We start from the raw sequence: 21,255 nt of genomic DNA, 5'->3' as shown, positions 1-21,255 counted from the left end.
GGCGGTTTGGGGGTCTCTTCTCCTTCCTCTCAGGGTCTTCTCGGACTTGTCCTCCTGGATTCAGCTTCTCCGTCGGCCCCGTTTTTCCTTTTTAAACCTCAGCATTTTTGTAGGACCCCCCGACGTTCTCAAGGTGCGCTCCGCGGCGGACAAGGTATAAGTTACTCAACGGCAAGGACACTGTTTTCTCAGCTTGGTCTTTTAACCTCCTGGTTTGTTTGTTCCCCCCCTGGATAACTAAATTCACTCCCAGTGGACGTTTTATCCGGTTTAGGAGACGAGTACCTTTTTGGGGGTGACAATCATTTTTAAAAGTTTTTTGCTGCTAATTACCTGCCAAGCCCTACAAGGGTTAACATTCCCCCCCCAGCTGCTTCGCGCATTGTATTCAATCCAACCCGTTAGACACCGAACCATGATTATCCCCCCCCCCCCCCTTCTCCCGTGTTTTTTTTTTTTTTTTTACGATTTGAGGGAATGAGTGAACTTACTGGAGTTTTGAAATAAAATATATTAAACGTGAGCCGGCGCGTTGTGGATAGCGTGTGGATAGCGTGTAAATATCTGTACAAACATTTGTAAGGAAAAGTCTTTTCTATGCACTTTTTTTTTTTTTTTTTAATTTAAGGACTTGCTGGAGATTAATAATGTTTCATGTTTCACCTCCTGTTTAGCATTTTAAATAAAAGGAACATTTTTTGTCAAAACGCTTCTGTGATTTGTGTGTAACTCAAGAGACGGTAACACGACTGTTATCTAAAACTTTAGCTCTGGCGCTTTAACAGCCAGGAACCTCTAGTGCCTGGTGTCAGACCTTTAATGATCTGAAGCCATCAAGCCCCTCGCAGGTGAGCTGTTTACCTGTCTTAGATCTGGGGGGGGGGGGGTATTCTACATGCCCTGGAAATCCATCGCATTCTGGAGGAGAAGGACTGTTGTGTATAATAAACTACAGCTAAGAGTGAGGGGGATCATGGTCCAGATAAGGTTCTTGGGGGCCAACAGTACCAGGTTCCCGGGAGCCCCTCACTGAGGTATCTGGCAGAGACACTGAGTGATGATTAATTCAAACTGAATCCTGGGGCTGGCTGAGGGTTTCATGATCGCCTCGCCAACATTACTGTATGACTTGTCGAGATGACATGAGGTCATCAGATGAAGTGGCACTCGCACAGCCGTTGAGGGGTTTTGTTGAGTTGCCAACTGCAGCAATACAAGACATGTTAAGAAGGCAACAAAACCAGGGCAAGGAGAAGCGTGGAGGCTGTCGCTTTCCTTTTGAGCCGGTGACGTTCCGTGGTACAGCCCAGAACCTGGACACCAACACTTAATCACGACTGACACCGCAAGCGTCTGTTAACTTTTTTTAATACAAAGAAACGGCACCATGAAAACATGGAGTCACACAATGTACAAACTGTAGGGTGATTAAACCTTTCACTAACAATAGAGAGCCATGAGAGTATTAACAAGGGGCACGGGGGGGGGCCAGGAGTCCTCGCTTGTGAAAAACAGAATATACATCTTATAAAATAAAATTCTACGTTGGTGATTCCGGCTGCTTCTTGGAGGAGAATAGAGCAGTTGCGCCCCCCCCCCCCCCCCCCTTCCCCAACAGTAATTAAAAAATAGAAGTATCCCCGCTGTTAGAAATAAAACATAAAACTGGAATAAATGGGAAACTAAATCATACAGAAAAATAACAAAATTCCCTCCGTCACAGCACAGGACGCGCCGCTCGAGCTGGGATGATCCCGGAGCGCATGGCAGAAACGATATTTACGGCTAGAGCAACGTTTTGAAAGGGGTCCTGCGGTATAAGGGGGGGGGGGGGGGTGTTAACAAAACAAAAAAGCCACAAGGGGCAACACTGGCCGCGGTACAGCTCCACGAGGAACAGATTCGCGGCAGTGGAGCCGCTCCTCGCCAATTGTGAAAAAGCCGAACAAAAAAGAAAAAAAAAAAAAAAAAAAAAAAACTAAAAAAAAAAAAAGAGTAATGCCCCCCAAAGAAAATGGAAGTTTACGCGCTCTTAGAAGCGGCCGTGTCTGTGTCTTGGGGATCTCGAGCGCCGGCGGCGGTCTCTGTCTTTGGGACGTTGTGTATCCGAGAAGCGTTTGGGGGGCGAATGCTTCGATCCAACCCTAAGAGAAGACAGACAGGGCATGTATTTACATCCAATCAATCAAAATAAAGCGGTAGCTACACCTCGGAGCTCGCCCGCCCTCAACCCGGGTCCCCCTTTGGACTGTATCCCACGGAGTTAACCAAGTTTATAAAGAGTTATTCTCACGCGCGGTTGCGTCCTCGTCCGTATAGCTGTCGGCGCAAAGCACTGGAGATGGGCTTCAAGTGCATGAAGTTACAGAAGCCCCCGCGGGTGCATTCCCTGCAAGAAACGGAACGGTGATTAAAAGGGAATATTACGCAGAAAGACATCGGGAGACGACTGAAAGACAGAGAGCCGGCGGATCTCACCCCATCTCGTACTGCCGGCAGCAGGACTCCCTGAAATCCGTGACCGGCGACAGCTCAGCGTGGATGGCCTGGCCGTTGAACCAGCGGTTATTCAGCTCGACGAGGGCGCGTTCTGCGTCCTCCTCCCTACGGAACTGCAGGCGAAAGGAAAGAATCGGAAATAAGCCACAAAATTACAGCAAAACTGTGGGGGGCGGGGAAGAGGGATGCAAATAAAAACAAAATTAAATAAAAATAAAATTTAAATTCCCCCCCCCCCCCGGTAACCGCACCGGCTGCAGCCCCTGGTACAGGAGGGCCGGTGATCACTAAACAGACAATAGAAAGTAGGGAGCGAGCTGGTGTCTGAGGACAGAGGCGAGCGAGGCAGTCACACGCTCCGCCAGCGTCTTAATATAGCAGCGCTTAATCAGGGTTAAGGTAATTAGGATTTGACACGGAGATCCGGGACGCAAACAGGCAGAGAATCCACGGAGCGCGGAAACAGGTAGGCTGACCTTCGCGTTTGACCTAAACGCAGCTCCAGAAAAACACACAGGGCCAGGCGGCGGCGATGCCGGAACTCGGATACATGCGGGTGTCTAGCCAATGAAGACGATCCGGCCCCGGAGCTCACAGACGGACCCCAAGCAGAGAATCCCGTTCCGGTCCCGCAGATACGAGGACGGCGGGTCTCAGAATAATCTGTTAATTCAGCGCAGGCACGGGGTAATTACCGAGGAGACCCGGTAATACGGGGCGGAATGAGGAGCGGCGTTTCTCCTTCGTACGCGTACATTAAACTTCCCATCCAGGGTCGGCAGCTCACAGCAATCGTCACGGCCAATAGATTCATTTATTTTAGTCTCAGCTGATTTCAGGGAAGAATTAATGCGATTAAACAAAAAGGTATTGGGTATTACTGGACGTGGATGTGTTCTGTACTCATGCATTTTATGAACAGGAAAAAACAAAACAAAAAAAAAAACTTAAAAACATAATTTTTGTTATTAAGAGTGGCCCATTTGGGGGGGGGGTTGGTTGAGCAGCGGTGTGTCTCAATTTAATCCGTCATCAGACTACTCTGTTCCCCTCGTTTACCCCTTTGTCCTCCTCGCAGGAACTTAATGACACGGACAGAATACCAACGTGGCGTTCACACTCCCTCTCTTGTCCAATCAGCTGTCAGCATCAGCATGCCCAGCGTGGTCCTGCAGGGAGAGGGGCCCGACGCAGACAAAACCAGCAGCCTCGAGCCAAACGGTCTTTGTTCAACCGGTCACCAGGCTGGCAAACCCAGACAGGTCCTGGCCTACCTGCCCCGGCCCCCTACGGACACCAGCCGCTACCGCAGCTTCCCGCAGAAGGTGAGACACGGACCCCCCCCCCCCCCCCGATAATTATTTGCATTTTACGGCTGTTTCCAACCTACAATGAAAACTACTTTTTTTCTGTCCCTGTAGCCAGAATGCATGGTGGTGCCAACATGCGCAGCAGAGCCAAAGCAACCTGAACACCCTCAGCCAGTCTCCGCCAATCCCCCCCTTCCCGATATAATGCCCCAGAGCGCATATAAGCGTCACATGAGCACCAACGACATCGGCTACTCTTTCCCTAACGGGCCACGGCCTAGCATGTGCGGCCCAGCGGACCTACAAAAGCATCGGCGATCCTCTTTTAAAGACGGAGGGTTTGGGAACGGCCGTTTTTACCCCCGCCACGCGGTGAGCGTACCAGATATCACTCGCGGACCCAGATACCTCAACATGCCCCCGCGTGGATTCTTTTCCGCGCCGGCTACCGGGCCTGACCGCCAGCCCAAGCAACGCTGTAAGCTAATGGAAGCCGAGCGCCACCAAGGCAAGGCCTCCACCCAACGAGACCGCCAAAGGTACGTCACCAAAGACGGAAAGTGCCAGGTCAACCTGGGTCGCATCGAGGAGAAGGGGCGATTCCTTTCAGACATTTTTACCACCATCGTGGACCTCAAGTACCGCTGGTTTCTCTTCGTCTTCATGATGTGCTACATCGTAACATGGCTGCTCTTCGCTACCGTCTACTACCTCGACGCTTTCTGGCGCAACGACCTGAACCACGTAGACGACGACGACTGGTACCCGTGCTTCCAGAACATCGACAGCTTTCTCTCAGCGCTCCTCTTTTCCGTGGAGACCCAGCGCACCATCGGCTACGGCTCCCGCATGGTGACTTCTAACTGCCAAGAAGGGGTCTACCTCATCATGGCCCAATCCATCGTAGGCTCCATGATAGACGCCCTCATGGTGGGCTGCATGTTCGTCAAGATCTCCAGACCGAAGAAGAGAGCCCAGACGCTGATTTTCAGCCAGAACTGCGTGGTGTGTCCACGCGACGAAAGACTTTGCCTCATGTTCCGCATAGGGGACCTGCGAGACAGCCACATGGTGGACGCCAAGATCAGGGCCAAGCTCATCAAGTCTAGACAGACGTACGAAGGGGAATTCCTCCCTCTCGAACAGTCAGAGATAAACCTCGGCTACGAGACCGGGGAAGACCGTTTGTTCTTGGTGGAGCCGCAAGTGATCTGCCACACGATCGACGAGAACAGTCCGTTCTGGGAAATGGGGCCGCAGCAGCTACTCCGAGAGCAGTTCGAGATCATTGTCATTTTAGAGGGAATCGTGGAGGCCACAGGCAAGTAACTGTGGGAATGGGGGAGTCCATGCTTTTTCATTAGACCAAAGGTCTTCGACCACAGATGACCTCAATTATATTTAAGTTGATGAGGTAAAGCCACCCCGGTAGGCACCGCATTGCGATGCAGCCCGACCCTAAACGTTGGACCTTGAGGGCTTCTGTTAAGGCTTTTCTGAAGATATATTGGAATCTATAAAAGTGAAGGAATACTGGTAATTCCGTCACCAGCCTCTATTATTAAAACGTCTTCCGGTCGTCGCTTCTTTCTGGGTTTGACAGCATTTTGGGAAACGTTTGAAGAACCAGTAGGTTCTGCTGTAGGGGAGGACTAAGTGGTTTCCTCTCTTGTCCTGCACAAGACAATATTACCCACTATAACCTTTCCCTCTCTTACTCAACAGGGATGACCTGCCAGGCCAAAACCTCGTACCTGGAGACAGAAATCATATGGGGCCACCGCTTCGAGCCCTGCATGACCCTGGAGAAAGGCGCGTTCCGTGTGGACTACAAACGGTTCCACAAGACCTTCGAGGTGCAGCTTCCGCGCTGCAGCGCCAAGGAACTGGAGGAGATCCGCGAGCTGGAGGGTTCGCAGCTCAGCTTTTTCTGGGAAAACGGGGACTTCGGTGCGATGCGGAGACACACGGGAACCGAGAACGAAGAGGCGGAGGGAAACGAAAGGGAGGAGAACAAACCGGGGGAAGGATTCTCCGGCCGCGGCGGGAGGCCGATCGGCAACATCGCCGAAGAAAGGAGCTCCGAGTTCAACGGCAGCGACTATAACCTTTAGATGGGGGTGGGGGAGGGGGCATAGTCCAGATACAGGAAATAAAGCGACTGCCACGCGATGAATGTATTTAAAGAACGCTAATTGTTTTTAGAGACCCCATATTATATTTTTTTATCTCCCTAGACTTTAAGGCCCCATCTGACCTCGATTATACAGAATGCGTGTTTGCCGCCATTACAATGTATCCGTGTTAGCCGGTAGAGACAGGAGAGCGTTTGTTACAAGCAGCCTCACACCTAGCAGAGAATCGGGAACTATGTTGTTACGCCGGAAAATACTTAGAATCATTAAAATTACTTAAAGCCATCGGAAACGTGTTTCTTTTCTCAATCATTGTTACGGTTTTTGGATCCATTTTGCTTTGAGAGTTAAAGTTACGACCCTGAGACCCTGATCTCTTTTCACCTCATCAGTCAAAGAGACGCAGCGAGCCTCCACCAAAAGGGAGGAAATACGGGGGCAACAATTATCCAAATCTCGTGTCGAGTTCGTCCGATAACTTTTTGTAGTTACAGGTCACTATAGAACGGAGGCCCCCCTCTCACCTTGACATAGACGTTCCCCACCAGGTGGTCTCCAAGATTGTCGCATATATTCATCTCCTCGATTTCGCCGTATTTTTGTTCCACTTCTGTAAAAATTTCCTTCACGGAAAAAAAAAAATAAAGTCATCGGGATCTCAGAGTTGTCCACGCCGGATACATACGCGGTACGCAAAGAAAATCACTCACCTCGAAGAAGTCGTCGTAATGCTCCTGAACCTCCAAATCGGTCACGTGGCCTGAAACAAGCATGGAGAGACAAGGCTAGTAGGAGACGTCTGCATCGAGCCCACCAATAAAAATAAACCAGGCCCCCCCAAAAAAGAACAAGTCTGGTTTGAAAGCTGGAGAATGACCGCTATAAATTCAGGGACCCTGAGGGGGCAGACATCTATGTTTTCTATGATGCCACACCTTGATCATTTAAGCCCCCCTTAGTGAATCCTATACTTGGTGTCCCCCCCCCCCCCCCCAGGAAGTGGAGCACTAGGGCCGATAAGCTGCCGCCCAGGTTACCCACCCAGTCAAGGACCCCGTCAGAAAGTCATTGAGCTTGAAAGCCCCACTCGGAGAGATACTCACAGTTGTTGCCGTTCGCGCTCTGCGCCGTGTTCTTAGGGTTTCGATAAAGATTCAGCAACACGATCGTCTGAAATGCCAACGGGGTACGGTAAGAATGCGGGGTATTTACAGAGCGCGCCCTGGCGCAAACATAGAAATCTAAAACCGGACAGCAGGTCGGCCCCCGTCTAGTCGCCCGTTTCTCCTGCTGTAACGACTCAAACCTTAATCAGTCGTTGGTCTCGTCTTAGATTCAGGAGCCGTATGTCTATCCCATGCATGTTTAATACCCTCGCTGTATTACCCTCTACCACTTCTGCTGGGAGGCTGTTCCACTTGTCCGCCAGCCTCTCAGTAAAGTAAACTTTCCTTACATTACATTATAACTACATCCCGGGGGGGTCCGGCAGCACAGTGCGATGCCGGAGCCGCCTGGATCTTCTCGGCACACTGTGACAACAGCCCGTGATGAACGCTAGCGCGGTACAGTAACCATTAATCGGCGTGGAGTTACCTGGCTGAACGAGGGCTTGTTGTGCAGACGGGAACAGCGGTCTCCGTGACGACATGCTCCGATTTTGAAATAAAAGGAGCAATTAACCCTTTAAAGAAAGAAAAAAAGGTTAGAGAGTCTGCAGTCGGTACGGCACATCACTGGTTACGGCCGTCATCGGTTTAGGTCAGGAGCAGCACCTAAGGATCTCGCCAGCTATTGCTGAGCAAATCCCATGACCCTCAGCCAGCCTTAAATGCCCTTTTTTTTCTTTGGGACCATGGTATGGGTTATAAGCCCTCAAGGGCAGACAACGCTCTGCCAACCCCTCTCAATGTACTACTAGAAACAGCACCAGCCCCCTAGGAGGGTAATTTGGGGTAAATGAGGGCTGCAGTTCGCCACAGAGACAGAGGACTCGGGTATTACCAGCCACATGGGGCGAGCAGGGTCTCCTAATACCCCCACCCCCCAGGGCAATACTTTTTACCCCCCAGGGGAATACTTACAACCCCCACGCCATAGGGGTGCAGGAGGGGGGTCAGAGGGGCTCGGCTCCCACTTACTTATCCTTCTCAGTTCCGAAAATCGATGCCAGATACTCGGCCATTTCCAGCAGCAGAGACCGTCTCTCGCTTTCTGCGCGTCGCTTCCTCTGAAGTCACATCCGGCGCGTCACAGCCAGCACTTCCCCTCTTGTAGTCGGAGAGCGAGCCGGATGCCAGAGCGGAGGGACCGCTCATACCCCCGGAAACTACACCTCCCGGCATGCCCAGCGAGACCCGCGTTACCCACAACCCACCGCGCCGGTCCCACCAGGAAGCTGGAGGTGAGGCTCTGGGGCTTTTGTTTATGTTTAATGTCGGGAATTATTAATACATCAGTCGTACCGGGGCTTATTACCCAGAACCCCACGGTACCGACCCCCCTTAATACCACTGGGGTACATGGTCACTACCTACCCCAACCATTCTTAATACCACTGGGGTATGTGGTCACTTTCTTACCCCATCCATCCTTAATACCACTGGGGATAAATGGTCACTACTTACCCCAACCACCCTTAATACCACTGGGGGTAAATGGTCACTACTTACCCCAACCACCCTTAATACCACTGGGGGTAAATGGTCACTGCTTACCCCAACCATCCTTAATACCACTGGGGGTAAATGGTCACTACTTACCCCAACCACCCTTAATACCACTGGGGATAAATGGTCACTACTTACCCTGACCATCCTGAGTCCCACTGAGGGTATATGATCAATACTCACCCTAAATCCCGCTGAGGGTATACAGACAATACTCACCCCGACCATCCTGGGTCCGCTGACGGTACGCATCACTACTTACCCCGACCACAGCCTCGCCAGGATCGCCTGGCTGACGGTCACTGATGGTGTTACAGTCTGGGAAGCCATCATTAGATGTTAGCACTGGAACCGTCGCTTGTAGGGTTAATTTTCTGTGCCCCTGCAGACAGCATGTGAAGACGCCGCCGGGTCCCAAACATTTCCAAATAGGGAGCTGGCGAGCCCCGTCTGCCGGGAGCTGAAAGGTCTCTGGCACGGAGGACGGGATTTAAAGGGCATGCTGCCAAGATACTCAGTTTAAGCATTTAAACCTTCGACCAATTAGACGCCTTTATTCTGACGGCGACCGTCCGGAAACATTAAGGATTCTTCATACCCCCCCCCTCATGATTGGCCCTTTCACTGCTGGCTCAATGTGTAGCCGTTAAAGACCCCTCACGGAGTCAACTAGCCATTTCTTTTAAATTCACTTGCCGGGGTTAACCCTTTAAGAACAGGTCTCGTTACCATGTCTTTATCTTTTATTTTTTTATAGCTTTCCTCTTTTTTTTGTGACCGGAATTCTCCGCGTCGGCCCTTCGCTGTCGCCTTCGGCCCTTCTCAGTCCGGCCCTCGCTGCTCCGTTCGTTTGAAGGATGAACTTGGAACGCGTCCCCAATGAGGAGAAGCTGCAGCTCTGCAGGAAATATTACCTGGGTGAGTCGCCAACCGGGACGTTCTAGATCATACACAATCCAGTGCCCAAACACTAAAAAGGCGCTCGTTGCCTTGGTAACGTGAAATAACGAGCGGTGGCGGTATGGGTTCTCCGGGCCGGTGGGATTTCATGTTTGGTTCTCCGCAGGGGGATTCGCGCTGCTCCCGTTCCTTTGGCTGGTGAACGTCATGTGGTTCTTTAAGGAGGCGTTCGTGAAGCCGGCGTACACAGAACAGCCTCAGATCCAAAGCTGTAAGTAGAACGTAAAACGCGCAAGCGACCTCCGCGATTCGTGTCCCGGGCCGGGGGTCTGCGTGGTTTGGGTTCCTCACCGCCCTTCTCTTTTTCCTCCCCTGACAGATGTGAAACGCTCCGGGCTCGGGCTGCTGGTTTGGGTGGTCATTCTCACGACGTGGATCAGCATTTATCAAACCCATCGCGCCGGCTGGGGCGCCACCGGAGACTACCTCTCATTCACCATACCCCTGGGGATCCCTTGATACGGTGACGTTTTTCGGACCCCCTGGAACACAGCTGGGACTGACCCGGGACCCCCATTCGCTGCGGGGACCCCCTATCACCTTATTGCAAGTGCATTAAAAACACTGAGTGGTTTGCAAGCCTGGGCTGGGCTTGTTAAACATCCCAGAAATAAAGATCGTTTTTTTTTTTGCTCCTGAAGCCAATTTCTTTGTCCCGATCGCAGCTGTTGGTTGCTGGGTGGGTACGGCGGGGGGCTGCAGGCTGGGTGTGAGAGCCGCTGCCCCCCAGATCCCATCCTCTGATGGCAGACCCTGTATAAATAATACAATTAATAAACATGGAGGTTGATGGTCCCCGGAGGATCTGCTTGTCTTCTGCTCATGTCTGTGGTCACATGATTATCGGCGGAAGACACCTGACCTTCCGCCAAGGCGTTTGGGGGGGTTTTCATTTGTTTTACCAGACCCCTTAAATTTTTTACATAAAAACGGATTTGGTGGCACGCTAGCGACGGGTTCAGCGCTGAATCGATGACATTAGATCCGTGTAATGCTTGTCCTATTATGTCATTATCCACTTTCTTCCAGTTTGCCTCCTGCTCTGGCTGCCAGATACCCCCCCCCCCATCTGACTCACCGGGCTATAAATTTAACATGCCGTGCTTGTTGGAGATTAGGCCTAATCTCCCTTATGTGTTATTCCTCCCCGCTCGGCTGGCGCTGGTCCGACACGTACAGAAAGCTCTCTCCTGTCCCGCTTTTCACTTGAACCGTGAACCAAGCAGAGATGAGCCGGGGGGCCGGCGGATGTCCTGCGAATATTCCGACTGCTGTGGACGCTCCAGCAAACAAAGGTTTAGAGCGTCCCGCTATTATTAGAGCGCGGCTCACACACTCCTGGGTCCAGTGTCTGATGACACAGCCATCCACCCGAGGGCCGCACCGGTCCCCAATCACCCACAACGTTCATTCCATGACCAATGGGGCAATTTGTGTCAGAACTGGTTTCATTCTATCTTGATAACCGTGACCCCGGAGGCCAGGTATCCAGGCCCGTCCGGCCCCAGCCCTTATCGCTAATCACCAGCCCTTATCGCTAATCGCCAGCCCTTATCGCTAATCGCCAGCCCTTATCGCTAATCGCCAGCCCTTATCACTTCCCCTCCGCTACAACCGCTTTATTAGACGCCGAATGTTCTCTGCGCGTTCCGTTCCAGATGTTTAACGAGAACAAGCGTTCATCTTCCACCCATGCGGCAACCTGCTGTCCACGAAATACGTTTCCGGACCCCCCTGGAACACTAGGGGGGTTTCCAGAAGTCACCGGGCGTTCTCGCCGGCTCCGTGTTTGTCGAGTTCCACGCTCGGGTATTTAAATCGCTTCCCGTTCCTCTGTTTCTGATTCTATTTTTGTCTTCTTGCTCCATCACCCCCCCTCCTCTCCCCGTATTATTCTGGATCTTTTCCACGCCGCCGCTGGATGATTCTGTCTGTTCTAGTGCTTTCTGCGGCTGGCGGGGGCCGGTTATATATATAAGGAGCACATCACGGAGACGAGCCAGTATCTGTCTGGGATAGTCAGCGGCACCTGTCTGGGATAGTCAGCGCACAGAATGGACATTACAATCCACCACCCATGGATGCGGCGCCCCGTGCTGGCCCCCCCGCTCTTCCCCAGCCGAATATTGGGACAGAGGTTTGGAGAAGGGGTTCTGGAGTCCGACCTGCTGCCTCCCATGCCCTTGAGCTTCAGCCCGTATTACCGTTCGCCCAGCTTCACGCCGCAGTACGAAACCGGACTCTCTGAGGTCAGGAAACAGCTGTCGCTGTGTCTGTCGAGCCTACATAGGGGCTTATTCGCTAAACAGAGTTTGCAGAATTGCACCTCCTGCTCACGGACCGAATCCTTTACAATGCAAAGTTAGATCTGTTAGATTTCTTTAGCCACTTGTTTGATATATGCATTAGACAGGGCCAACTCAACCCGTCTTTGCAGGAGAAGCTTTCTGGGTTGATCCTTCATAATGCAGAGTGGAGTCAGGGAGTAGAAGTTGCAAACTCATGCTTTAGTAAATAAGCCCCACACCGGGGACACTTTTTGCTGGAGAAGACTAACAAACCCTTATTGTATTCATACTGCATAGTGGTAAACATGATAATATCTGGGATATAAATTAAGGCTATGGTTGTCTGGTACCTGAGTGCCTCCTCCAGGGGTATTCTGGGTGTCACTCCACCAGTGGTGCTCTGAGTGCCTCCTCCAGGGGTATTCTGGGTGTCACTCCATCAGTGGTGCTCGGAGTGCCTCCTCCTAGGGGTATTCTGAGTGTCACTCCACCAGTGGTGCTCCGAGTGCCTCCTCCTAGGGGTATTCTGAGTGTCACTCCACCAGTGATGTTGAGTCTTTCTCTCTGCTCAGGTAAAGCTGGACAAGGATCAGTTCTCTGTGGTGCTGGATGTAAAGCACTTCTCGCCCGAGGAGCTGACGGTCAAGGTCGTGGGGGATTCCGTGGAGGTTCATGCCAAGCACGAGGAGCGGCAGGTGACTTAAGAATGTAACGCAGAGTAGTCAGTACAGTAAATTGTAACGCATGACAGGACTAATGACTCTGCAACAAACATCTGATCAATTGAACCTCCTCCACCACATGATCAATTGAACTTCCTTCATCTGATCAATTGAACCCCCCTCTCCCACTATTTGCTCAATTGAACATCCCAACTCAAAAGCCCAACTTTAACAGACTGACTTCTAAACGGTCCTTTCTGTCCCTTTACAGGATGAACACGGATTCATCTCTCGCGAGTTTCACCGCCGGTATAAGATCCCATCCACTGTGAAACCAGAAGCGATCACGTCCGCCTTGTCTGCCGACGGGCTCCTGTCCATCCATGCCCCCGTCGTCGAGGCCATTAAATCGGAAGAGAGGAGCGTGCCCATCGCAAGAGAGAAGAAATGAGTCCGCATACAGCCGTCAAACCCCCCCGCAGCTTTGGGAGGCATCCGAACTCCTCATCCTCGAGAATCGAAAGCAAGAAAACCGGAACACTAAATCGCAGAGAAGCTAAGACCCCGAGCCGCAGAGAAACGCAGCGCAGAGAAGCTCGCTCCGTTCCGGAATGCTCCGCAGACGTCAGCCGCTTGCAGACCCAACATTAACCGGGATAATAATAAAGATGTCTGTCGGAGGATTCGATGGGTTTCTTTAAATGCCTACATGTTATTTTTTTAACCATTTGTATTTGCTGAGAGCACCCCTGACGCTTTATATATATATATAAACGCTGATTTATTAAATGTTAGATATCCAGCTCTACGATTTACTCCAGACCTTCTTTTATTTACACGTTAACAGGATTCCCGTCCCGTTCGGAAAAGCAGAGCATTGCTTTCAGGTCATCAGTGGTTTGGGGTCAGGTTAGCTAAATTTGGTGCAAATAATTTTTTTTTTTTTATAAGATTTGCCAGGAATGGGACTGGAACAATAAGGAATTGCTTCTCCCTTTATAAAAACCATTTGTCATAGAGTTTTAACCCTGTTATACATCAAATGAGTCACTTTTTGGGGGCCAATATTGACTGATTGCATCACTCCTGGTATCTTGCAGATCAATAATAAACATCTGGATCCTCCGTATGGAGGGAAGAGTCAAATGTTTGACCCATACATTGTGCACTCAAAGAAAAGTGAGGACTTGGGCCCCAACCACTTTCTTCTCCATATTTATAACAGCCCCGGTAAAAAGACAATTTTTATTGCAATTAAAATCTCCTAACAATAAGTATCTTCTGATGTCAAAAGTATTCATCCAGGTTAAGTTCAAAGATTTCTTTTAAAAATGTCCTTGGGTACCCAGGTGTATATAACCCAAAAAAAAAGGAAACGGAGACGTGTTTAACGCAGCCGCATAAATGGGTAAAATATGAAAGCCTCGCGTCTCTGAGGTACCGGCAGCTGATAGGCGTTTAGCGGATAACCCGGAGCTGCCGTACGCGTCTCTCACTGACGTTCATACATCTCCTTCAGGATCTTCATGCTCTGCGCGTAGCGTTGTTGGTTGCGGTAAGAGGAGTCCTTCCACCTGTAACACACGCGGGAAGACATCGTCGGAACCGAGAGTATGGAGGAGTCAGCTCCGGACCTCGTGACCCCCGGTATCTGCCCATAAATTACAAGACCCTGAGACCGGGGTAACACCAGTAACCGGATCTATAAACATTAGCCATATTTCAATGTGCTTATTTCAACAAAGGCTCATGATCAAGCAGAGAGGACCACGGGTCCAACAGACAATCATTACCCACCCCCCACCCATACCTCTGGCGGATTTTCTTCCATCGGTCCATGTTCTTGGAAATGAGGGAGGACATACTGGGTGTTGTCTCCTGAAATTGGGGAGAAAGAGGGTTAGAAGGGTCAGGGTCTGGTTGGTTGAAGGCAGCTTCGTTACATTGTCGCAGCCCTCACGTTGTTCAGATTTAGGGGTTCCTCTTCTGTGGGAACGTGGAGGGGTATCCTTAGGTTCACCGGCTCTCCTCCGTCTGTCACCGGGCAAGGCAAGGGTGGAGGTAGCCGGTACACATTCTCATCGTTCCCATTAACTCCTTCAATCTGTACAATAAAAAAAAATATAAGGAATTATATATTATTATTTGATGTTTTTTCCCCATCATTTTCAATTACTTGAAATTATTTTACTTTGATACACATTTATCTGTCTAATTTAATAATCCATATTCCGGCCATTGATGATCTAGTACAGGGGCGTCCAACGTGCGGCCCTCCAGCTGCTGCAGGACTACATCTCCCATAATGCTCTTTTGGCTAAGGGGCTGGCTGAGGAGTATGGGAGATGTAGTCCCGCAGCAGCTGGAGGGCCGCACGTTGGACGGCCCTGATCTAGTATCTGTAATGTTAAGTAGAAGAGGAGCGATGCATGCTGGGATGTTTTTTAAACCTGACACAGGTTAAGTCAACACTACATTTATCAAAATATCCTGAAAACCGCCCAGTCTGCCAGCAGAAGCGTCGTCTTTTTTTTTTTTTAATCACCTCTTCCGCCGGTGGAGTTTGTGGCCGCTCGGCCGCTCTTGCCGTAGGGGTATTTCGGAGCCATGCGCGGCACACCGGGTACAGAGGGGTGTCCTCGGAAAACTGAGCCAGGTCTACGCTTCGATCAAAAAGGCGGATGATGAATGTGTCTGCGGATGAACGCATTTGGAATCTGAACAAGGGATCCCTGAGGTTTTAAAAGCTTACGTACCGCTACACAGGAAACCCTATTGTCAGCCATATTTCCACAACTCCCCGACAGTAAGAGGGTTCTAGAAACCAACGAAGTTAGGGCAGCCATATTTAATTGGGATTTCCCATTCTCCGCTATCCTCAGACCGCCAGATTTCCCACCCCTACTGGCACCGTATTTACACGCTAGTCTTACTGGCTTTGGGTTGGCCTCCTTCTATTATTCCGTCTTCCTCCTTTCTTTTCTTGCGACGGTGGTGAGAAAGCCTCGCAGAGGGCCTGGCAACGAACGAGTAAGTGAATAGGTAAGTCTGCCCATCCCAGCAGGTAATAGCGCTGATTACGGTCAGCTATCACGAAACCCATTCACAAGGGTGACGTTCACGCGCTTCCACAAACGCATCACGGGGGGGGGGGGGGGACGACTCATTTTAGAATAAAAAAAATACCTTTTCCCGGCGGCACTTGGGGAATCTCTGGAAAAAAGATGATTGCATGATTTTAACATCATTGAATTGTGGATTCTGACACTATGGCAAAAACCCACCAGAATTTAGTCGCGAAGGAATAAATGAGACCATCTTACTTGCAATGCGGTTCTGTAGAGGTTTTCCCGGAATCATCCTCCATCTGCTCCCTAGAGGAAGACACGAACGTATCACCGGCCGTAAATCAATCAGCAAGAACAATTTGATTCACAAATTCTTTAAACTACGCACTGAAGAAATACGTAGAATCCCGCCAAAAAAAAACGGAATAATAACTAGATTTGATCATTCATTTTTCTGTGACACGGCGGCGCTGCGTCTGAGCGTTTACAGAGTGAGATTCTCTGTGTGAGACTCCGCGAGCCTCGGCCGGCCACTTCTCACGGTGTCTAAAACCCTTTAGTTCTGTTTTGATCTCAAAACAATTGATTTTATTTAATTAATAACACTTATTAAAAAAAGAAGATCATGTAACCAGTCCGCTACAATCCTTAACCTTATAACTCTAGGCTAATTTTGACCTTCTTTCTTCCATCCATTGGTCTCGAATTCCCTATTGAACTTCTTCTACGCGTTTATTTGTTGTTTCTATGGCAACCGGACGAACAAATTTGGTCGAATACTATTTTTCTCCCCCCGAAAACTCTCCGCCGGCGCCCAGGTCTAATAATAACCGGACGGTGATCTAACTGCTGGCGGGACACATTATCATATATCTCCGGTTTAACTTACCGGTCTACATCGGTCCGGTCTAGGAGACCCTGTAGGACGGCATCCAGGCGGCTGCGTGCGACCTCTGCTTCCAGATCTGAGGGAAGGGGAAGAAACGTAAACATCAGGCTAAAGTAAGCTTTATTATATTATAGAATCCATACATTTACAACCACAATGCGTGGTAACCAAAGCCTTTCCGCTTGGGAACCGCCATCGATTTTCCAGAAGGAAACCCCAGGACGACTCACCAGCCTTCTCCACTTTCACCTTGGCGAGCGACATGACTCCAACCCGCGAGGAGGGACGCAGGAGAGGTATGGTGAAGAGTTACCGTCACCGGCCGTGTCTTACGCCGCCTGCAACAAATCAAATTAAAGGTTAAATGCAAATATATTGTTCTGTGTGGCTCAAATACGACGTAACCAATCAAAGGCTCCGCGGTTAAGATCACTGCCCGCTAAAACGAATATGTCGGCTCACAATTAAGTGATTTAAACCCTTCTAAGTGAGGATGAAAATTACAGGGTCTTGCTTATGGATCAGGCGACATCTCGTTATCCCCACAATCAGGGCAAAGACTATAACTTTACACGACGGACGTGGTTACCTTATATATGAACCTGGGAACGAGTAGATAGTCAGCTCTGCAGCCCAGACAGCCAACTGACGTATTTAATTCATATATTACATTGCAGGAAGCGCGCGCGAGATCTGAACATTTCCTCATACATCGCCGAGCCAGCGTATAAAATATCTAACCGGACAAATAAATCTAAAAAAAAAGCTAAATAAACACCAAATAGGGCAATAGGTTAAAGTATTAAATACTGGAAACAGTAGGTCAGTTGACTTTTTATTTCTATTCTGAGTAATGAATTTATAAATAAAGTTGATTGATGGTTTTAATATTTACTATTTGTAAGCGGGTGTATAGCTCTGGTATCGGACACAGACTTCACTGATATGACATGATATTATTTTATTACTGCTTTTATACGTAAATGAAGCATTATCCGCGCTCCCTCCTCCGTCGCCCGCCACCACACACCGAATACACTCACCGGATGCAAACCGAACCCGCTCCACACTCCGCCCGCCCATAATTCGCTCATTGGGTAAGCCTTCCACCAAATCAGAAGCCCATTGGTTCTCTAGCCTGCTTGTTTTTACCTTTCAGCCAATAAGAGTCAGGTACGACACGCGTAAAGCGCCAGGTTTAGTCACGTGATAAGGCTGGCGCATGCTCAGCTAATCTTTGTTGTCTCCGCTTAAAGCGCCATATTTGTGTAGTTCATTACGTAGCTGATGTAGAGCACTGGTCTTTATAAACATGGCCGACTTACCAATGTTTTTCGCCCTCTACTGGAGACGCTTACTATCCCTTGGCAACGCGATGTTTTGCCGGGGATTGCGCACATTTTTACGCACCCTTATTGAGCATGATGGGAAATGTAGTCAAGAGATCCAATTTCCCATCGTGCTCTGCGAGTTAACAGTTGTCAGGAGACTTTGGCAACCGGAAGCGCGGGAGGTTCGATTACAGGAAGGGGGGGGGGTGTGTGTTTATCTTCAGTGTCCGTACAGATAATTCTAAATAGACTCCACAAGGTAGGTTTATTTATGATTTTACACTTTTTTGGGGGGCTTTACAAATAAATAATCCCTTTAATAAGTAGTTTATGTCTGTGCTACACAAACTGCACAGTGTGAATGTTCTTATTTTAGCATCCCAGATATTGTGACAGCTCTCTATTGTCTGAGATAACTTCCAGCTGCTCTTATGCCATTGGACGATTCCTTGGCTCGGAGGGTAGTAGGTACATGGAATGTGGTTTGCGCGTAAGCAATGCATATGTGCGCATGCGCCTGCTATAGGTAGTCTAGCCCGTGTGGGTCTTTCTCGCTCATCACGAGTGGAGGACTAAGGTCGGGCTGTGGTGTCTCCTCTAAGGAGTGCCGTGGCCACTTGTCCGGCTCTTTCTATCCAGAGATCCTGGCCACGTATAGACTGCCCTGGATCGTATACCTGCTGCCTCGCCGCACAAAAAAATGCAGTTTTTTAACAGGTTATGCTAATTTCCGTGTCCTTTTAACCCCTCGTAGGATTTTCACAGAGCCTCCCGTTAATGCCGCAAAGAGCAAATTTCAAATATACTAACGTGACGGCCGTTTACGATCATGAACAACAGGTATTGTATACCTTTACTTTCCTTTCTGTCCTTCTCCGTCAGAATATACCCCCCAGCCGGGGGGCTTCCTCGCTAAACGGCGAACGACACCCACCCACCCACCGGCCACCTCGTCTCATTTTCCTACACACAAAGCGCCCGGTGCGGCGAGACGGTGACATGATCCTCGTCGTTAATAATGAATGGACTGGTGTTTAATAGTCGCCATGGTAACAGCCACTGATACTATGTCCTCCGAGAGCCGTATTTATAACCAAACAGATCATATTCAATAAATTCCTGATCTTTCAGTGAGCGCGGAGTAACCTGTCATCGCATACGGCTTGGCGATGTCATTGATACACCGGGTATAATAAATGGGGGGGGGGGGGGGGGCAGCGCGGGTTATGATGACAGGAATTCTTTATTTTATTTGCAGCGTCGCCGTGTTTTCTAACCAGGGCAACCCGTTCCCAGCTCAGCCGAGGAATAAGACGTATTATCACCCCTCCCAGCCCCAGACGCTGACGTCGGAGCAGAAGCAGATTGTGAGCTAATTGTAACCTCCGTCATTAAAATGCATAATCAAATAGTCGTTTTTTAATAATTTTTAGGTGATTTTTTTAGTGGTCTTTCCATGATTTCTTTAGGTCCTCAGCCCTGTTCGGCTCGGTTCGCTCCCTGCTCATCTCTCTGATGCTCTGAGCCCTCCTGACCTGAGCTTCCTGGGCCGGTCCCAGCTGCCCGAATCCGATTCTTCGGGACCCTTTGATGAGTCCTGGCCGTCTTCGGAAGGAAGCTCATCTAAGACCCCAGAGCGAGCCGAGATCTCCATCACTGGGTGTGATCGGCCCCAGAGGGACCCCGCCTCCGCTGTGCCAGCCCCTGAGGATTCTGTGATTGCGAGGTGACTGATGGTCTATAACACAAGGTTGTTTTTTTTTGTTAGTGTTCAGTCTTACATGGGGTATCCAATCTTCTCGTGGACCACTTCCAAAACACATATTAGAAATACAAATGGAGTTCATTTACAAGATGACCTTCTTCTATCTTGGAGCTAGTATGGGGTAAACAGCCTGGTGGCACTGGAGTAACATTCTAATTTGAGACTGTTGTGGGCTCCCCAGGTACGTGGCTCGGTTTCGTAGTGGACGTCCCACCAGTCGCTTGGAAAGATCTCCTCCGAAGGTAGACACCAAAGAATTCTGGTGGCTGCAGATGTCACCCGACAGCCCAGATACAGAGAGGCATCGCGCAGAGTCAGGTAAAACTCAGGCAAGAGTTTTATATTTGGAATTTGAGAGCCCTCGGTCCGCTCAATTGTTTTTATTATTATTATTATTTTTTTAACTTTTCTTTCTAGGAATGAGGGCTAAATCTGGATTTTCTCCGCAGGGTCTGGAAAGGACTCCTCCCCAGCAGGTTAGGCTATTATTGACTTTTACTTTGTGGACTAGGGGGTTTATATTTTTGACAGATGCTGGAATATAGTGCCGGTATGTGCCCAAAAGGGAAACGATGACCTCATTGTGTGGTTTTTAACCTCTCTCTAATGCAGGAGGGGTCACTGAATGAGTCAAGATCATATTTGGAAGAAGTGGATACTATTAGGCTGCAGAAAAGAGCAGAGAAGCTCATCCTGCAGAGGTGAGCGGCGGCCAGGGGACTGAAAGCAAAGTCGTCTTGAAAACTAGTATCTGTTGTAGCAAACTTCACAGCACGCGGCTGTTTCTGCTTTTGGTAACCTTTCCATACCCCCCCCCCCCCCCCTTCTTCTATCAGCGAATCTTCTCTTAGCAGCGTGGGGGCTGTGAGCTCTGATGGTTTGACCTCCTCGCCTTTGTCCTCCATCTCTTATCCGGAGTCCGACCGCAGCAGAGCAAAGCCGTCCGTATCGTTCCAAGGTACCGAAAGCCTTATCTTGCTTGGTGAATCTTAACTGAAAATGCAGACTGTATATGAAGAATAAATGATATGCTCCCCCCCCCCATTCTAGCTCCTAGTGCCCCCATCCAGAGACCGGCAATGCCCCAAGCATCAGTAAGAGCCCACGCCACCTTGGCGCCAGAGGATGATATTTTGTATCAGTGGCGACTACGTCGGAAGATGGAGCAAGCAAGGGAAGGGACGCTTCCTCTTCCCGCCCGTGGACGCACTCCCTCCCCTCCAGCACGCATTCCCAGACAGGTACCCCATGAGCCGTTCTGTAATGTGTGATTGCGTAATTGTTGCCATTTAATTATATTTCTTGGTGCTTCTGTTCACCTTTGTTTTTGCAGGCAGTGCAGTCAGATCTGTTGACGTCTGCACAGGGCCCGCGGTGTGAGCCGGATCGAGCATCGCCCACCGGCCCATTGGGCTTTCCAATTAGCAGCCCAACCCTGGCTCCTCTCAGTACCCCTTCGGCTGTTCCTCCTCACCTGCACCTAACGTGTGATATCCTTCCCTGTATTCACGGTCAGCATCCCTCTCCCTGTCCACAACAAACACCGCAAAAAGCTAGCGAGGGAGTTTCTGAAAAGATCCAGACGCCGGCCAACGAGCCCCTAAAGCCAGGACAACCGCAACTTCATGTTCCAGAAGCTTCTGCTTTGGCTGCGGATAACAGAGAGCAGAAACCGGTGG

The 21,255-nt window shown here is 49.8% G+C and overlaps 4 protein-coding genes and 1 pseudogene across 4 annotated transcripts; 3 read left to right on the top strand and 2 right to left on the bottom strand.

Annotated features, from left to right (window-relative positions):
• Positions 1-2,032: 2,032 nt before the first annotated feature.
• LOC149275651 (splicing factor U2AF 26 kDa subunit-like) lies at positions 2,033-8,129 on the bottom strand. The gene is made up of 8 exons (XM_089504482.1): positions 8,086-8,129; positions 7,541-7,628; positions 7,048-7,114; positions 6,655-6,704; positions 6,469-6,567; positions 2,479-2,612; positions 2,304-2,389; positions 2,033-2,136 (listed from the first exon to the last, which is right to left on the bottom strand). The coding sequence occupies exons 1-8, from the start codon at positions 8,127-8,129 to the stop codon at positions 2,033-2,035; spliced, it is 672 nt and encodes a 223-aa protein (XP_089360608.1).
• On the top strand, positions 4,287-5,923 carry LOC149275652 (G protein-activated inward rectifier potassium channel 4 pseudogene; annotated as a pseudogene).
• A 1,341-nt stretch (positions 8,130-9,470) lies between the features above and the next one.
• On the top strand, positions 9,471-10,032 carry LOC149275650 (gamma-secretase subunit PEN-2-like). The gene is made up of 3 exons (XM_089504478.1): positions 9,471-9,531; positions 9,680-9,784; positions 9,893-10,032. The coding sequence occupies exons 1-3, from the start codon at positions 9,471-9,473 to the stop codon at positions 10,030-10,032; spliced, it is 306 nt and encodes a 101-aa protein (XP_089360604.1).
• A 1,595-nt stretch (positions 10,033-11,627) lies between these two features.
• LOC149275649 (alpha-crystallin B chain-like) lies at positions 11,628-13,195 on the top strand. The gene is made up of 3 exons (XM_089504436.1): positions 11,628-11,822; positions 12,434-12,556; positions 12,795-13,195. Exons 1-3 carry the CDS (start codon positions 11,628-11,630, stop codon positions 12,972-12,974), a joined length of 498 nt encoding a protein of 165 aa, XP_089360562.1. The 3' UTR covers positions 12,975-13,195.
• Positions 13,196-14,015: 820 nt separating this feature from the next.
• LOC149275648 (protein lin-37 homolog) lies at positions 14,016-16,744 on the bottom strand. The gene is made up of 9 exons (XM_089504441.1): positions 16,711-16,744; positions 16,481-16,556; positions 15,847-15,897; positions 15,710-15,736; positions 15,457-15,539; positions 15,069-15,217; positions 14,484-14,627; positions 14,334-14,401; positions 14,016-14,097 (listed from the first exon to the last, which is right to left on the bottom strand). Exons 1-9 carry the CDS (start codon positions 16,742-16,744, stop codon positions 14,016-14,018), a joined length of 714 nt encoding a protein of 237 aa, XP_089360567.1.
• Between the last annotated feature and the right edge of the window lie 4,511 nt (positions 16,745-21,255).

The sequence above is a fragment of the Sceloporus occidentalis genome, unplaced genomic scaffold (genome assembly GCF_023333645.1).
Source record: "Sceloporus occidentalis isolate IW3139 unplaced genomic scaffold, rSceOcc1.0.p SCAF_271, whole genome shotgun sequence".
Classification (NCBI taxonomy): Eukaryota; Metazoa; Chordata; class Lepidosauria; order Squamata; family Phrynosomatidae; genus Sceloporus; species Sceloporus occidentalis.
Note: the sequence above shows the minus strand (reverse complement) of the source record. Positions and strands in the feature narration are given on the sequence as shown.

What these genes read in the sequence shown, in the direction of transcription:
- LOC149275651 (XM_089504482.1), bottom strand. Translation starts at nt 8,129, where the DNA reads ATGGCCGAGTATCTGGCATCGATTTTCGGAACTGAGAAGGATAA. An exon ending in TGGGGAACGTCTATGTCAAG is followed by an intron (nt 2,613 to 6,468) that starts GTGAGAGGGGGG and finishes TTTCGCCTGCAG; the next exon opens with TTCCGTAGGGAGGAGGACGC. An exon ending in TGCCGGCAGTACGAGATGGG is followed by an intron (nt 2,390 to 2,478) that starts GTGAGATCCGCC and finishes CGTTTCTTGCAG; the next exon opens with GGAATGCACCCGCGGGGGCT.
- LOC149275650 (XM_089504478.1), top strand. Translation starts at nt 9,471, where the DNA reads ATGAACTTGGAACGCGTCCCCAATGAGGAGAAGCTGCAGCTCTGCAGG. An exon ending in CTGCAGGAAATATTACCTGG is followed by an intron (nt 9,532 to 9,679) that starts GTGAGTCGCCAA and finishes GGTTCTCCGCAG; the next exon opens with GGGGATTCGCGCTGCTCCCG. An exon ending in ACAGCCTCAGATCCAAAGCT is followed by an intron (nt 9,785 to 9,892) that starts GTAAGTAGAACG and finishes CTCCCCTGACAG; the next exon opens with ATGTGAAACGCTCCGGGCTC.
- LOC149275649 (XM_089504436.1), top strand. Translation starts at nt 11,628, where the DNA reads ATGGACATTACAATCCACCACCCATGGATGCGGCGCCCCGTGCTGGCC. An exon ending in ACGAAACCGGACTCTCTGAG is followed by an intron (nt 11,823 to 12,433) that starts GTCAGGAAACAG and finishes CTCTCTGCTCAG; the next exon opens with GTAAAGCTGGACAAGGATCA. An exon ending in CCAAGCACGAGGAGCGGCAG is followed by an intron (nt 12,557 to 12,794) that starts GTGACTTAAGAA and finishes GTCCCTTTACAG; the next exon opens with GATGAACACGGATTCATCTC.
- LOC149275648 (XM_089504441.1), bottom strand. Translation starts at nt 16,744, where the DNA reads ATGTCGCTCGCCAAGGTGAAAGTGGAGAAGGCTG. An exon ending in CCAAGTGCCGCCGGGAAAAG is followed by an intron (nt 15,540 to 15,709) that starts GTATTTTTTTTA and finishes GTTCGTTGCCAG; the next exon opens with GCCCTCTGCGAGGCTTTCTC. An exon ending in TGGAAGAAAATCCGCCAGAG is followed by an intron (nt 14,098 to 14,333) that starts GTATGGGTGGGG and finishes CGTGTGTTACAG; the next exon opens with GTGGAAGGACTCCTCTTACC.